At 34.8% G+C, this 17958-nt stretch overlaps 3 protein-coding genes across 3 annotated transcripts; 2 read left to right on the top strand and 1 right to left on the bottom strand.

Moving 5' to 3' along the window:
* Positions 1-773: 773 nt before the first annotated feature.
* LOC113506850 (V-type proton ATPase 16 kDa proteolipid subunit) lies at positions 774-5781 on the top strand. The gene is made up of 3 exons (XM_026889689.1): positions 774-993; positions 2840-3032; positions 4719-5781. The coding sequence occupies exons 1-3, from the start codon at positions 921-923 to the stop codon at positions 4924-4926; spliced, it is 474 nt and encodes a 157-aa protein (XP_026745490.1). The 5' UTR covers positions 774-920; the 3' UTR covers positions 4927-5781.
* Positions 5782-8563: 2782 nt separating this feature from the next.
* Positions 8564-12002, top strand: LOC113506805 (tumor suppressor candidate 3). The gene is made up of 6 exons (XM_026889643.1): positions 8564-8754; positions 9262-9543; positions 10203-10343; positions 10585-10873; positions 11235-11427; positions 11857-12002. Exons 1-6 carry the CDS (start codon positions 8677-8679, stop codon positions 11870-11872), a joined length of 999 nt encoding a protein of 332 aa, XP_026745444.1. The 5' UTR covers positions 8564-8676; the 3' UTR covers positions 11873-12002.
* Positions 12003-12454: 452 nt separating this feature from the next.
* On the bottom strand, positions 12455-16488 carry LOC113506815 (polyprenol reductase). Its single transcript, XM_026889653.1, has 4 exons — positions 15977-16488; positions 14255-14443; positions 13573-13880; positions 12455-12791 (listed from the first exon to the last, which is right to left on the bottom strand). The coding sequence occupies exons 1-4, from the start codon at positions 16314-16316 to the stop codon at positions 12699-12701; spliced, it is 930 nt and encodes a 309-aa protein (XP_026745454.1). The 5' UTR covers positions 16317-16488; the 3' UTR covers positions 12455-12698.
* Positions 16489-17958: the final 1470 nt, after the last annotated feature.

The raw sequence follows: 17958 nt of genomic DNA, 5'->3' as shown, positions 1-17958 counted from the left end.
ACTTTACGTGTGAAAATACTATTGATTGTCGACTTGATCAATAGGCCTTATGTCTTGTGAGATGGTTTTTTTAGCTTTATTCGTTTTCTAACTTTCATTTGCATCGGGTCCTACGAATCTTTGAAATAGCAAAATTCTTATAATTTCCAATTATATATTATAGATATCAGTTCTACCGCAGTACAAGCATGATCTGAATTTAAACTAATTATGGAACGTAAGATCCATTAAAAATGGTTACAGTCTCGGACTCAACATAAGCTAAAGAAACTTTGCTGGATGTTGCAAGAGTTATATGAGTGCATACAATATTGCCCTCAATAATAATTATAACATCAACGTAAAGTCTTCTCCATAACGCTAGTTAATATAATATGCCATGTACAACACACTGTTCTAAAAATATACCATTTAGTAGCTTCTTAAGTCTGGCACCATTAAATCTAGATCGATAAAAGAATACTTTTTTATAAATAAATGTATATTTGTACTTAACGTGAGAAGTTTTAGCCTTAAAATACTTTTTTGACTTTTCTTTAGATCAAACAAATTGGGGGATCTTTAATGTAAAATCTTTTTCAAGTAAGGTGGAAACATTAAAAGTTGTGAAAAGATTAAACAGTACATGCGCACAAGGAAAGTGCTGGCCAGCGATCCACATCAATGTTCTACGTCATAGCGCAGGCAGATCTTTAGCTCAGGATTGGTCGCGCATTTCGGATGTGACGTAGCAAAACCAATCAGAACTTAGGTCATATCGAGCACTGCCTTGAACATCAATCGTCATATGACCCATTCTATCGAGTCTGCAAAGCTTGGGCCATATTTGTCTGTGCAAAAGTAGTTCCGTGGAGTGAGTGTGTGCAGATAGTCATCACAGTTTTTGGGACCTGTAAATACTCCCTCAATAAACCTACAAAATGTCGGCCGAAAACCCGATTTACGGACCCTTCTTTGGAGTTATGGGGGCGGCGTCTGCTATCATCTTTAGCGGTAAGTATTTTATGTGGTCCATTACTGTAGAAATGGCTGTCTTGAACGATTATCGATCTTTCAATGTGGGTTACGGGCATTTAAGATTCAATCATAGAATGTAGGGAATGCAAGCAGTAAACAATTTTTATGATGTTGCTCTATTAAATCAGTTCAAATCTGGTTATTTTAGGAGCACTAATTATAGTAGTAGCCGCACCTTGTTCTTTACGTTATCCCAACATAAATATGTAGATATATCTACATGACGGAATGATTCAATTTGATGATTCGGGTAATGTAAAGGGATGGTTTTCGGGGCGTTGTTTTTTGAGAACATAATGTGAATCATTAGTCATGTGATTGATAGGCAGTCACTTTCGGTTGGTAGCACTGTTTTAATGGCTGAATCGACTTCAACGGAAGGTTCTTACAAATTAACATGAGCAGGGTTCATTGCTTGAGTATTTGAAGGCTTGTAAGACATGGATCTGATAAATCCACAAGTAAGGGTGAGATGATAACCTCACGTTAACCGATGATTATGCTAACAACTCATACTTTTCGGCATGTAGAATGTTATTACCCATTATTTGTGTACTTGGCAGTAATGAAACATGAAGAATTCATTAATTTCACAAGACTAGTATTGAAGTACTAGTCTTATACTAAGTTTGAATGTTACTTCAATATGGTATGTCCAGAACACTTTTAAAGATTACAATGGGATTATCAGGAATGATCTCAAGTAAAAAGTATCAAAATATCTAAAATGTATGATTTTTGATCATCACATGACCAACTTAGCAATCATGTGATCCAGTCATCTGTTCCAGTCATCTGTTCATGTCCTTACTTAACCAGTACTAAGTTAAATATTATTCAATCATGCTCTAATATAACTTCAATACATGATATAATTCAGTTAACATTACAACTTGAAGAAAAAATCCGCTTTCAAGGCATGTGACCACTACAAGTACATGCAACTTGTATAGGTTTTTATAAAGATAACAATCAATACTTTATAATTACAACACCAGTAACAATGGAGTTGTGTAGTACAACATCACAAGGAAAAGTGTGAATGATCAGATCACATGACACTTGAAGGATATAGGTTATGTCATTGACTTGCCAACTTAACATAAAATGTTAACATCCTTTATATTGCATTCTAATTATTACATTCAGCATCCTGCATAAAGCACAAAGAATGTAATGGAATGTTTTAATATCGAAATTGCAATGAAAAACATGATTTATATCAAGTACTTATAAATCTAATCATGTGACTTAATTGATAATAAGGATTTTCCATTTTATATGCCTACTCTGCTCTGTGATTCTTTCTGAATATTGAATTTTTCCTAAATAAGGTCAAATCTGTAGTGGGTGTGGCATTGCAATCAAAGTTTTATCTTGCAACTAAAGCTAACTATAGGATTATACTTCTGCAACAACAATGATTAATGAATAAAGATTGGTCTCGGTTTAATTAGTAGAACAACTTTAAAATCACAAAGAAATCCTCATACTTAGTAACAGAGTAAGAAAAATGTTAATCCTCCTAAAGTTAGGATGTACACAGAGGCTGCAGAATCTACAATCTCCCTGGGGAGAAGGAATAAAGGTACCCTCAACTTACTTGAATATAAAATGAGGGTGGGTACCTGCTTCGAATTTTGCCTATGAAGCCTATAGTTACTCTTAAATTAATAGGATCTCATACAGAAGCTAATTTATTATAACAGGGTTATTCAGTTTTCATAAAAATCCAACAAACACATGCTACTTGAACACTCAGACATTCATTATGATTCATAACTTTCATCCAACACTCATAAATGAACTTTGAATGTTCCAGCGCTGGGAGCTGCCTATGGAACCGCCAAGTCAGGTACCGGTATTGCCGCCATGTCGGTGATGCGGCCTGAACTCATCATGAAGTCCATCATTCCCGTTGTCATGGCGGGTATCATTGCCATCTACGGGCTGGTCGTAGCTGTCCTGATTGCCGGGTCCCTGGACTCACCCTCCAACAACTACACCCTCTACAAGTAAGTACAATTACTCGCTAGACTTGAGACTCTAGAATGTCAAAACATTTTAAAGTATTTGATGAACAAGTTGCTAACACACTGAATATTGCTTTGCAATAATTATATTTTAGACATTTTATTTATTGGTATGACTTACCAATAATTTTAAAGTAAGGTGCACCTACCTGATCTTAAATAATAAACACTTACTTTATTTGTATTGCCTGCACTGAAAAATACAAAAATAATATTTTATTGAGTGTCACTTTTTGCGAACATCAATGGTTCACTGGTTTCCTGTTAGACTTCAACAAGGTTACATAAGCAAGGCTATTCATAGTAAAGCATTGTTGCTTTTGATACAATATAACTGTGACAGAAAAATGTTGAGTTGCTTGTTCCTAGAATTTTTGTTGTAGGAATAATCGGTAGCCTATCGTATATTTGCGTACTTTTAATAGCGTGTATTTTGGCCTACGAAATACATTCCAGTACAAGACCAAAGTAGCTCATTCATTGATACATATTTCAGTGCTGCGTCAAACCAATGTTGAATCGAGACGAAATATTACGTAAATAGTTCTCACAACAGACATTGCGCTCGACAACTTATTGGTCAATATCGGTATCCTAGTTTTTAGTATTACATATCTTGGCCTGGTGCCAGGATCTTCCCGACGCAGTCTAGCTCACTTAGTCTGGTCTATTATGTCCCCAATAGGCAAATATATAGCTTCGGTGTCTGCGTCGTCCACGGTTTCTCGACGTTATTTTTATTTTAATTTAACTTAGTTCAACATTTGATCTGGTTTTATTTCATAAGTATTCTGCATAACCTGCTTTCTTTTTATACTGTTAATAAATTTAGATGCCTTTCTGTAAAGCTTTCTCACAGTTGAGTAAATACTGTGTAGTGTGTGCAAGGATTCAATAATATCATGAGTATGAGCTAGCCTATAAAACGATCTTTCCATACTACAAACATATTTATCCATTTTGGGTTTCAGAGATATGGAAGAATCCACTCTCTGTAGATAACAAACGATCAATCAAATTGATAAGCCAAAATTTATTCAATATACTCGTATAACTCTTACAAGATTTTTATATTGCAATTCCACAAGTTCATTTATCCGTAGCTCCTTCGGTGTACGTAAAGCTTTCTGTCAGAAATCCATATTCATTACTTATTGTCCTACTTCTTGGGCACACCGGTGACGTCAGACGTATTATATTGAGCTTAACCTATATTAATCAGTTCCCACATAGCTTGGAAAAATCTATTCCAATTCGAGGCGAAGTCACGCCACTGTTGAGAATGATTAAGGATAATTACATCCATGGTAGTTGCGCATTATTTGAACGTTCGGGAAATTTTTCATTTCATAATTGCTTTCGACACTGACGTAGTACGCTCATAGCTATTGACCTCGAGACTATTTTTTTGTACAACGTCGGCTTGTATCATGTACAAATTAAATGTTTGTCAGTATTAATGTCACAATGTGATAAAATGTTTAGTAGGTTGGACACACTCGTTTTCAGAACGTACTTTGGTTATCACATGATTATCAGTAAAACTTTAATTTGCTGTTATTATTTGTATACAAAATGTCGTCAAGTTTATTTTTTGGATTCACCTTAACAATGTAAATTGCCTATTTTTCAACAACATGTACTCATTTTCGCTGTTTGTACTTACAGGGGCTTCATCCACCTGGGAGCTGGTCTCGCTGTAGGATTCTCCGGTCTAGCGGCCGGTTTCGCCATAGGCATCGTTGGTGACGCTGGTGTCCGTGGTACCGCGCAACAGCCCAGGTTATTCGTCGGAATGATTCTTATCCTCATTTTCGCCGAAGTATTGGGTCTTTACGGTCTCATCGTCGCCATCTACCTTTACACGAAACAGTAAACGCATTAAGCACACTCTTACTCCCGTCGCCCGTGCTCCGAGTTTCTATGCTACAGAATCTGCTCAGTCACTCAGTCGCGCACAGGGAAGTCGTCGCCGGTAGCGAAACGACCCGCATAGGGCCTCGGAGCACCTCATAACACCTTGTATAGTACTTGTTGATTACTTGAACGTTAATCATTTATATGTTTTCGCATATCTCCGGCCCGGTGCCGCCTCGATGCTGCGGCCGCACCGCGCCTAGAGACGCGAACTGTATAAATAATTTTTCTATTTCAATTTTATAAATATAACGATCACTATTTTCGAATCCCAATCATGGTTTTATAATATAAACGCTACCGTGCGATGACGGCGTAATTTATTTCTTAATTTATTACCGCATTTTTATTTTGATTTTCGGTGACAGGAGATGATTTTGTTTCACCTATCGACATATCAGATTATTTGCGCGTTTACACCCCCTCGCGAACGTATCTTCGTACCATCCGACGATATCACTTTTAGATTATTTTAGCGTTAAGGCGAAACTAATGTACAGTTAGAGTAGAAATTTAAGTCCAAACAAGTTATCTTAATAATTTATGAAACCGTTAAACCCCCAGGGTACTGTGTACCGATTTCTATCGCTGAGAATGTTAAGGTTAACTGGCTTATGTACCATGCTATATAGCTTTCAGTGTTATAGTGGATATATATATTGTGTCCTTATCATACTGTTATGGGCCTGTAAATGTTATCCTCTTTCGAGTGGCTATTGATAAATTCAAAAGCGAGTCACAAACATTGTATTGCCAGGAATCAGTAAATAAACATGGTTTGTACATTCCATATTATTTTGTTTCTACTTGATTATACTGTGTGTTTTATTTTCCTTTTCGATCTTCATGCGAGCAATATAAACAAACTATTCGGAAGGCGAATGCTTTCATGACATTATATAGCTACTATCGCAATCAAATTATAACTTTATTATAATAAATAAATATTGAATAGTATTATTACATTTCTGACGACTTATAATGTGAAAAAAAAATATTTCAAAAAATATTTATTCTGTATACCTCATAGTCGAAATGATGTTTGAATGATTATAAATTGGTAAGTAAAATACATATAGGTAAAATTGTATTTTATTTTAGGTTTCATGTTAGAGAATGTTATAATCTTTGGTGTTATTGAATGAATTGTGTTAATAAAATATTTTGAAAACAACTAATGTAAATTATGAATCAATTGTTTCACTCTTAGACCATTCTTTTGTTTTACCAGTATTTATACTCTGAACGGGTACAATGTGCTGCTTTGAAGTCTTTGATTAATATTTCATTAATAAATTCAAATACATCTTGGGTTTAAGTCTCCAATAAGTTTTTTTTGTAAAGGAAACAGATTTCAAAGCAGTTTGAAGAAATTATTGATACACAATTAACATAACGCAAAAGGGCTCAAATAAGAAATTTTGTAACTTTCTGCTCGATCTTGAACTCCTTTCTCGCTTCTCGAAGCTCACCTAAAGGTAACACTTCGCTACTACTATGAAAGGAGTGGGTCTCAACACTAAGGATTAACTTAGGATGCTAAGGAACCATTCTGTTACAAAGCGTAAGTATTATGATGTTGATGACCCCGTCACACGCTATGTCTACATGTCACTGTCACGTCACACTATCTAGTAACAACAAGATTTGATTTACGGGCAGACCTTTCGATGTGAAACAAGATTTTTTTCACATCGAAAGGTCAGTGGTAGAGGTCTTCACACTACGAGTTATCGAAATGAATGAAAAGATCGAATCATTTAGTATCCGTGAAGATATCAGGTGGCTACAATCAAACTTAATTGGAACGGCAGGCTTGAGGAGCCAAAGAAATGCTCTCATATAAAATATTTGCTATTTTGTTCCTACAAACAGCACCGCTGTAAATAGCAGAATCGGGATGTGCGTGTGAACTGAGGGACCACACTGGGAATTCGCGAAATAAGAATCCTAGGACCCAGCCCATGATCATTCGAATACCTATATCATTAGACTCTCACATACAATAGAATAAATCTCTTGAGTACCTTTTTGTATAACTTGTTGTATATTTGCTGCGAAATCTAGAATTCTTCTGCGAAATACTACTGAATTGTAATCATGAAATGATTTAATTTTGATGTTGCTCCTTAATCAAAACGGACACTGCAAATAGGTGGAATCAAGCGAGGTTGCTCGAGCCGATTAGCAGCACGTGGTGCCTTGTAGTAACTGTAGTCGCTGCTCTTCAGTGGTAAATTTCGCAACTTGAACCAAGGGGGCCCCCACTCCTTTGTTGCCTCGGGGCCCCTGGGCCTCTAGATCCGGCCCTGCTGACATGGATCTAAACTGATGCTGTATCTGGATGATATCCATTAGGATTAGGAGCTCCCTTTTGATTTACTAATGAAATCTATTCGAGGCTAAAGCTGCTGATACTGATGCAGGCTTTATGCAACTGTTTTCTAGACCACCCACAAAAACCGCAAAACCCACCCACTAAAGAGCACCCAAATAACCAATATAAGATAACAAAGTTCTCAAACCCTTGCACAGCTGCAGCTGTTGAGATGCTTTTTAAGAGGCTACAGATATTGATTTGTCAGTTTATCAGTAGCAATAATCTACGGAATGATTTAACTCATTGAATGCCGCACTAGCCCAGACATGGCTCGTTTTTAACGTGGAAGCCGATAAGCGTGTGTCGCATCAAGAAAGATGAGAATCCTGCATCGCGGTTGAAAATCGTTTTAAGGTCAAGTGGCTGCTGAAAATTTCCCGCCTTAAAAAAGAACCGATGAAATATAATAATAATGGAGTCTTGGAATCTTCATAAACCATTAAGGTTCCAAGAGTATAAATTTTCGTTGTATTTTCTCCCCGACTTGTAATAGGAAGTGGAAGATGGGAAGGGAGTATTTCTTAAAACGTAGTGTGAATACTAGGTCTGCAATACGACAACGTTCAGAGAAAATTTGGTAATTAATTAAATACCCGAGGATAAAGATGGCTATACACCTAATCCTATCTAATATTAACTAGCTGTTGCCCGCGACTTCGTCCCCGTGGTTAGAAGATATAAGTAATGATTTAAACCTGCCCTGATGTTTCATATTTTTCATTTTATCTTCGCTCCTATTAGTCGCAGCGTGGTGGTTTATAGTCTAAAGCCTTCCTCGATGAATGGTCTATTCAACGCAAAAAGATTTTTTTCAATTTGGACCAGTAGTTCCTGAGATTAGCGCGTTCAAACAAACAAACTCTTCAGCTTTATATATTAGGAGTATAGATTACATTGTAGTCGCTGTAGATCTTTTAATTATGTGGAATTCCTATGCACGTGTATAGATGCGGTTAAAATATTGGGACCTAGAGAAATAAGTTAAGAAAATTACGAGAGTATCTACTTTTTTTAACTTATAGGTACAACAATCTAAAAAAAAATATCGTGTTAAACTATTCCAGAGCAAAAATTAGTAGTTAGCTAGGTGGCTAGTTAAATAGCCTAATCATTCAGCATAATAGCTGATAACATAATTTACAAAAAATCTGAACAAAACTTTGATTAAAATTGAATAAACGTGCTTTATGAACACTAGTTATGGTACACGTCACTCATTTCTGTAGATTTGACATTTGTTTTGAGGTGGCAGACGTCAACCTAGACTAAATATTTCCGATTTACCTTTTACTTTATTTGAGAACTAGCGATAATAAATAACTTTTAGCAATGAAATTTAAACTCTTATTATTTCTTACCATAATCCTTACTTACTATGAAGGAGAGGCTCAGACTCGAGGGAAAGGGGTAAGTTTCAGTAAAACACTTCAAGAAGCGTACCGGCACTTTTCTATTATAATGCCTACTCGAATACCCATAGATTTCTTCTAAATGAATTTTATATATTTGACACCAAAGTTCTTTAAGATTGTTATCCAAAACAACTTAACATGCACTTCTAATTAGATTACGCATGTTTATACATAATCGGTATCTAACTATTAATCGGTCAACTATTACTGTAATATTTGTGGTACTGACCTACCTGTACATACAAATACATTTTGATTTGTAGTTGTCAAGGACTTAACAACAATTCAATTTTAATTGAAAACATGAGACCATAATCCTTCAATAGTACTGTTCATTTGTGAAAGGTTCTTCTATTTACAGATAATTACGCAAAACAAAGATTTTTGTCGCCAAAAGAAAGACTAGAACCTGATAAACTCAACTGCAATTGTTAACGAAATGTTTGCATAACCAAAAATTAAGTGGCCAGTCTTTTTATCATAAAATTGTTTCTAATTTCAGCTGGAAGACAAAGTCCAACAGCTTACAGACATGACAGCAAAGAAGTCAATAGTACCCTTAAACCTTAACAAATTTAAGGACTATGTAAAATCTCCACCCAGGGACTATTCCTTTGTTGTAATGTTTACAGCGATGGCTCCATCAAGACGCTGTGCCATTTGCCAGCATGTGTATGATGAGTACCTGATTGTAGCCAACTCATTCAGATTCTCACCAGCTTATAACAACAAGCTGTTTTTCGGTATGGTTGATTTTGATGAGGGTTCCGATATCTTCCAAATGGTAAGTTAAGTAAGAAAACTTCAGACTTGTATTTACAATTATATTGTGTGTAGTTGAGCTTAGCAAGCTCAGGTCATAGCGAACTAAAGTTTACTGTGATTGAGAAACAGGTCCTGTTATGTATCCTGAATTAGTAAATAACTAGAAAGGAATTTTGTTGATGTTAGCAAAGCAGTATTTTTGTGTTTACAAACATGTATGATACTAAAAACAGGACATTATACTAGAAACATTTTGTGTCCAATAATCAAAAAATTCAACATTCATCAAAAAGTACAGCATATTTTAATAGGCTTTGAGTGATATAGTCCAATATGCACCCAATTTAAAATTAGGTGCGTAATGTAAACTCTTCCAGTCAGGAGAGACAGATGGATGGACACCAAAACCTCGGTATTAGGGTTCCATTTTACCCAGTATTAGGGTACAGAAACCTAAAAAGCTTATTTTACAGGGTAGCCATTAAAAACAATCAAAATATTAAAATTTGTTAGTATAACTTTTTTTTTATTTGCCAAAATATAAGGAAGCATTTAAATTGTTTTATATACCTTGAATTTCATAACCAAATATGAAAAAATATTGGATTGTGTGATTATAATTATTTATGCAAAAACATAAGGTATTATGTTTTCAACTTCCTGATTGTATATTTTCAGCTGCGTCTAAACACAGCACCAGTTATTATGCACTTCCCAGCCAAAGGCAAGCCTAAGCCTGCTGATTCTATGGACTTTGAGAGAGCAGGAATTCATGCTGAGGCCATTGCCAAATGGATTCAAGATAGAACTGATGTTCAGGTGAATAAATTTTTTAAATATTTTGTGTGATATTTTACTAAAATACTCTTTTCTATTGATACTACACTAAAAATGCAGTAGTGTTGTATCCAAGGAGTTTTTTATAAAAAGAATCTTTGTACAATCTACAATTTAACAACAATCTTCTCACTATACCTACTTTTATTCTGAATGTGCGCTAAGAATTTAATGTCATGTGTAATAAAAAAGGGTGATTAAAAATATTACTTTTTTTCCCCAGATAAGAGTATTCCGTCCGCCAAACTACTCGGGTGCAGTGGCATTCTTTATGCTGTTCATCTTAGTCGCTGGTTTCCTGTACCTTCGGAGGAACAATTTGGAGTTCCTCTACAACAAGCAGATGTGGGCTGTTGCCGCCGTCTTCTTCTGTTTCGCCCTGGTCTCCGGGCAGATGTGGAACCACATCCGAGGGCCACCCTTCTTCCATAGAACTAAGAATGGACCGGTTTACATTAATGGAGGGTCTCACGGACAGTTTGTGCTGGAGAGCTACATTGTGGCTATTTTGAGTATCCTTTAAAAATAGTTTTAGTGTTTGATGGTATAGAGTTCAATTTCGATATTGGTTTTACAGGAACTACAAGTATAAGGCATGTTTGTGTGTTACTAAGCTTACCCTGGCTTATTTCGTAAGTACACCAATTCAAAGATGTTTATCACAACGAGACATGATTACTTCTGTGTTCCATATTGTTTTTGTGAGATTTTATGTCACGGCGATGTGTCGTGCAACATGGCACGTTGCGTTTGAGCCCTGGAACTTCAATGCTTTTTTTATATAAAGCGTTCCTTGCCCAGCTATAGGACATTCATGGGCTGGTAATACTCCATTATAATTCTATATCCAACAATATCCTGAGCTTCACACAGATGGCGCTGTGGTAGTCGGTATGATCCTTATGATCGAGGCGGCTGGCGGCGTCAAGAACACTGAGGTGGTCCGCTCCCAGGCCGAGGGCAAGCGACGCAGGTTCCAGTCTATAGTCGGACTGATATTAGTCTGTGTCTTCTTCTCCCTATTGCTGTCCGTGTTCAGGGCTAAGACGCAGGGATATCCTTATAGGTAAGTACTTACTTTCTGTACAAGGATATTAATTGTCGAATTGTTGGGTACCAAGGTTCATGATGCTAAAATAGGAAAAGGTGATTGAATATCGCGACCTTCAGCAATCAAATTAAAACCGAATTAAATAACTGCTCAAGGTACTACGTACTTACTGACTCTCAAGATTGCTTTTGGAGTACTTATTAGTATAGGTTCGCTGATATGAACTAAACTGATAAGAGCACAAAATACATAGTTATAGAAAATTACTTAGTCAGTGTCCAAAATGTATGACTTCGTGTTACATTGCAATTGATGTTATGGTTAGTTCTAGTTAATTTTATGAATTCAGGAAAATCTGAGCGTAATTTTCTGAAATCGTAAGTAGTGTAAAATAAGTGCTAATAGTATCACAAAAATCTAAATATTATTATTTTTTCTCCACAGCTTCCTATTCAAGTGAGAGGTATCGAATAGTAGTTAATAAGAAGACCGACGTGTGTGTGAGGTTATAGTGTACGTGCAATTGTTTTACATAATAAATGAGTGTCTGATGTTCCTCAGTTGGTCAATAAACGTGTTTTTATTTATTATTTCGTGTTTCGTTTTTTGCCCTCCAACCTGAGGGTAACCTTTAAGTGTAAAGAAAAGTCTTGTATTGGAATTTTGTACCGCTGATAAAAGTTAATGTTGGGGATATTTACGCGTTTTAATTCGTAGTTAATATGATAAATAAGCCATTTATAATTCATAGATTTTTAAAAGCTCAGACGAAAAAGTTGTTTAAATGATTTTTCGAAACATTATTCCGTTTAGTTTAGGAATTTGTTCCCTTTATTCAAATCTTTTTATCAATATAACTAATAATTAATTACCACCACGTAATAATCTGTATTTGCAGGAGTAGGAATGGCACAGTTACCTAAATAAATGAAACAAATTCTTATACTAAACAACAACAAAATTATGCTATACGACCACCGCCATTCTCATTTAAAAGTCCATCTATATTTTAAAGTAAAATTAGGGTAAAATAAAAGCCTTATTAATAAAAATACATCTATTAAATTCGATCCATAATATAGTTAGCTCTTAAATAATGTGTTAAGGTTGAAAAAAAGTTAGCCTCAGAATATAGTTAGGTAATTCATTTTCTTACACAAAAGTGCCGAAACATTTTCGTTATTTAATTTAAAATTACAAATCAATAATTTAACACTTATATTTCTAATTCCAATAAATACAGAGAAAATAAATGCTTCAGTCTTCTTAATTTAAACTATGCGCCATTACAATAAGCGCGGGAAAATCGCGAATCTGTTCGAGGGGTATTTGTCAAATGTCTTTTTGTACCATTCATGAGCTTGAATCGCAGTTTGAATCTGAAACAGAAGTTCAATTTATTAATACACGATCGATTTCAATTGAAATTCGGATAAGTAATATTTTGTAGGTACTAAAAAGTGTGACAATCAGTCTAAAGGGGTATCGTGTTGCCTAGGTAACTGGGTTGAGGAGGTCAGATCGCTCCTTGTAAAACACTGGTACTTAGCTTAAACCGGTTAGACTGGTAGCCGACCCCAACATAGTTGGGAAAAGGCTAGGTCGATAATGAATATTTTGTAGGTACGTTTGCATTTGAAAGCATTAGCAAAATTAATCCATTAACATCATTGCATAGGTGCTAAATCATGAACATGAAATGGGCCATTCGACTACATTTCAATAGAAACTGCAGGAAAAATGATTATTATTTATAGCATCCGATGTTTCTAACACTTTTTTCTTTGATTGCTCAATTTATTAAGGAAATAAGCTTATTTGATTCCAACTTAACTACTACTACTGCCAAAAACCGTTGCAAATTAATTACCATTGCGTGAATTCAATTCAAAATGTATTCCGGAATGCTCTGAAGGACAAGGGTTAGAGAGACAGAGCGCTTAGATCGACTTCTTTTTTAATGGTTATCATTAGCACAAGACTGGTACTCTATATAGAAACCTAGTTTATACAGAGCCCAATTGCTAACTACGATTTTTTTAAAGCGTGACAGCGTGATCCAATTCGCAACGGCGTCTCTTTTTCACATTGTGCTTTAAAGGCAATAGACTCTCTGTACGAAAAAGTATTATAGCCAAATTAATACACAAATATCCTCACCTGATTTCCTAAAACCCACAAATAAATACAGAAGAAAGTCTTCGTTGGAACCAGCATCAACAGGACCGTGTACAAGACAATCTCACACATTCTGTGCGGGCTGGAGACATGTTCAAACATCCTTCCGTGGGGTATCTTGTGTTCTTCTGTCACCACCTCCCCAGACTTCTTGTCCTTCCGGAGATTGGCGAAGATAATGTTGGTCCTGTACTGTTCGTACCACATAGCAAGGAAGATTACGGAGCATGGGATAGCCAGGATGGTGGTACGGTAGTCGTTCCATACTATGCTGTTGCGGTTTTGGTGACCTGGAATTTTTGGATAGGAACATTCTTTATGTTATGTAGGTATAAAGTTTTTCAGGATTTACATCGTCATAAAATATTGTTAAGGAAATCTTAGTACGTAGTCTCACAGTAAAAAATACGATTTTTAACTTTGCAATTTTTATTTTTCAAATTTTTCAAGCATTATTGGTAAAGTAATATTATTTTCCTTGATTTAAGTTAAATGAATTTTAAGTTTAATGAATTACACTATAAAACCTATAACTTACTATTCATAACATACTGTATCAAGTATTTATTAATACTTAAACTGAATACATACGCATCATCTTAAACCTTATGCTCAACACATAAGATTCATATTCATTACTAATGTTACTTTTTTGTAAACTCACCGCAAAACAGAGGCGCTTGTCCAACCACAGCTATAACACATGCGAAGTAGTGTATGATGCCGGCCAAATAGTGGCTCAGGTTCATCTTACTGGACTTGGCAAACACTTGCAGGTAGTATGTCTCGTAGAACCTCCTTACGCATTGTATTGTCAGTAAGGACAGAGCTAATAAAGCTGCAGATACTGAAACTGAAAAAAATAATAATATATAAGTAAAAAGTTTTAATAAAATGAAATTTTTGGAAGCTTGGCTTTCATTTCTGGGACACATTGTACATTCTATGTAAGTAGTATGAATCATCAAAGTATTTTAACTCATCCAATTTCGAAGCCAAGTATGATATGAGTAAATACTATTATTATTAATTCTTTGTGTTGGGTCAATATGTTTAATAGGTTTATGCAAATTTTATTTTTTTCATACAATTTAATTATGTATATGAATTTTCTTGAATGACAAATCAGGTTTTTATTATAAGTTCTTTAACAATATTATAATTCTGATGCTATGTACATTGAGATAATATTTAAATAATAGATTCCTAGAAGTTGTGGTAGTTAACAAATACATTAACAAAAAATGAAGACTGTTTAATTCAGTAAATAATTAGATAAGTATTCAAATGTGTGAAGTGTTTATTATAGTAAAGCCAAATAGACCTTCACAACACAGCTTAATACTTCTTGAAAAAGTCTTAAACATGGTTAAAATATAAATATTTGGTAATCGGATACTCATGCATGTTTATTTTATAAAAAAAATCATTGAGACTTTTATGTAGTTTTTACATAGGCTTTGCTGTCTGTACATATTTGTCTTCAGGCCGTATTTCATAATAAATATATAATATATATATATACCCTCTCTTAGATTTATTTTTCACCCAGTTTTCTGTTTTTCTTTAGCCTTTTTGCACCTTTAGTTTTTTTTTATTACTATTTAATAAAAGATGCTTTATGCAATGTACCTTATTATTTTCTACACAAGCACCTATAAACATTAACAACACCTGTCCTTGTTAGACCAAACTGATTGAATACAAATGGCTGTTGGTATGTTTGGTACATACTAATTGGTATAGTCTTATGAAAGATTTAAATGTGCTATTGATAGCTAATAGTTTATGAGCAGCTTGAAACAAGCTTGGGCAAGTACCTCCTCAGTCTTCCATCTGTCTCTTTGAACCCCAAGGTTGTTATTTTTTTTTATCTTTAAATGACTCCAGCAGTAAAGAATTTAATCCTCCTATCATCTGATAGGTTTACCTCACTGTTTTGGCTGTGGGACTAGAAGACATTTTTTGGGATTTTAAATTTACTTGTGCCACTCTCTCTGTTTCAAAGGTAGGGATTTAGAGGATAAGACAATAACACTTAGTTTTAACAAATCAAAGACCACTTCCAATTAAAAATTCCAACTCACATTACACACACTCATAAGCATGTAAGTCCTCTGATAAGAATATGATGCAAAACATATTGAAAGCAATAAAAAAGGAATCATTAGTGCAAGACAGTAAATATTTATCTAACAAGAGTATCATAACTAAATATATAATTAAGGCTATAAATAGATGTAAAAGTATGTCAGGCTAGTTAAAGTTACCGCGGTTTACTTTCAAATCTGTAGATACGACTAGAATATTATCTAGGATAACTTAACTGACTGACTATAGTAGTTTCAAATAAGTTTAATTAACAATAATTCTTAAATCTACTCACCTGAGGGTTCATTTTCCTGTAACAGCAACTTCAACACGAAGTGAACGGGATAACTTACGGTTACCTCAAAGAAATACACCATAAACATGTAGAACAAAGTCAAACTACTGAATAGCGTCGAAAATAAATAAAAATGTCTGTAATAAGCCTTCGGGATCTCGATAGCTTGCACGAAATTAGCTTCAGTGCCTTGGTAAGCGAAGCTCCCATATCGGTAACTCTTAATAATGAACGCTGGCACATATTTCTCGTAATTATTAATGATAACACCGGTAAATGTTACAGCGAACGCGAGGCTCAGGAAAATAAAATCAATTATATTAACGTCTAAGTCGTCCATGATGCTGAGTGTTCTATAAGGTAATGACCGCTACGTGTTGTGATTGTAAACACTTCTGAGACACCAATAACATCTAACGGGACTTTGAAACATTTTTACTTTCGTCCTACATTCACAAAGCAAACTCCGCCTTGATTCATTCACATGTTTTTGACAGATAGGTCTGTTGGGTTGCCATTCGCAAAATCTTAATTTCCATTGTGTGTAGTTAATAAATCAGACAATAAATTATGGATAAAACAACAGTACCATGCCACGTCCTTTTCAAAAAACGGTTAGAAGTATGATTAAATTCTCTACTCTTTGAGAAATGTTGATGAATGGTTTACGGCTTTTCGTCACAATCAATTTTTCTTCGTTAAATCCCCTGAATCTGGGTAATTTTAGAAGGTAGCAGCATTATTCTGTCATAACAAAGCAATGTCAAGTGTCTTTTCATACCTGCAACCGAGCCTTTTAAGCCGCAAATAAATTCTAAATAATTTCCGTAAACTGCTATAAGATATTCTGTTTTGCTTAGTTTTTATTCAGTCAGGGTTGATTTAATTATTTTATTCTTTACTACTTCAATGGATTGCTGTTTTCTCACCACTGTCTTCAAAATTGCTCTATCAGTGTCAAAATCCACAATAGGCTATCTGGACTGGTATTATTAGTACACAAGTGTAGTAGTTCAATATTATGTACTTTTTAATGGGTTAAAAAGGACTTAGGTAGAAAGACCTCATGACTTTTGTCTGGTCCATCGAATTAACGAAATTTGAAATATCTCTGTATCATGTAGAACTAAAGCAATGTATTGTTTAAACTCCTCAATGTAGTAGTAAAACTTTTATTTTAAATAAAAACGTAGGTGTATCGTTTTCTATCCCCAAAATAAAATAAACTGCTAAGACTTAATTGTAATAAATACTGCAATGTCCGGTGATAGCAGACAGTTGTTACAAAACGCTAAATTACATATAAGTACCTTCACCTCGTTGGGTAGATACCTAATCCGATCTAAAAGATCTAACTACCAGGTTCTTACTAGAATCCACTTGCAGTTGCTATTATTACTAAATAATTTCAAGGTAAATAATTATAATCAAATACATTATTTCAACATACCTACCTACGTTAACTTAGATTTAAACATCGTTTACTTTTAGATACAAATTAAATAAACAGAAGACAACGCAACCTCATTACAAAACCTCGAATAACATTACGAGTAATAATAATAAAGAACTATAATAACAATACTCCCTTGTAAACAAAGGAACGACATGACGTCACGGCTCCTTTATTATATTATAAAATAATCCCAGCACCCATGTCATCCGAAAAGAAAAGTAAAGATTACGTTTGTAGTACACCTGTCTCGTCACATACGTTGGGTTTGACAGCATTTTATTGGATCCCTGATTTCCTATTCAATAAGTTTTTGGGTTTACATTACCGTGTGTGTTGGCCCGTGAAATGTTTCGGCCGCGGATAATAGTCTGCGGGGGCATGTGACTAACTCAGTTATAATGATGGCTTATTATAATTCTCAAAGTTGAGATTTGTTTGAAATGCCGTGTTCAATTTAAATGTTTTGATTTGTTTGGGTGTTATTATATTATTTTGATGGTAACGTAACTCAGTTAACCAGTATGAG

This window comes from Trichoplusia ni, chromosome 2, assembly GCF_003590095.1.
Source record: "Trichoplusia ni isolate ovarian cell line Hi5 chromosome 2, tn1, whole genome shotgun sequence".
Classification (NCBI taxonomy): domain Eukaryota; kingdom Metazoa; phylum Arthropoda; class Insecta; order Lepidoptera; family Noctuidae; genus Trichoplusia; species Trichoplusia ni.
This window is presented reverse-complemented; position numbering and strand designations above follow the sequence as displayed.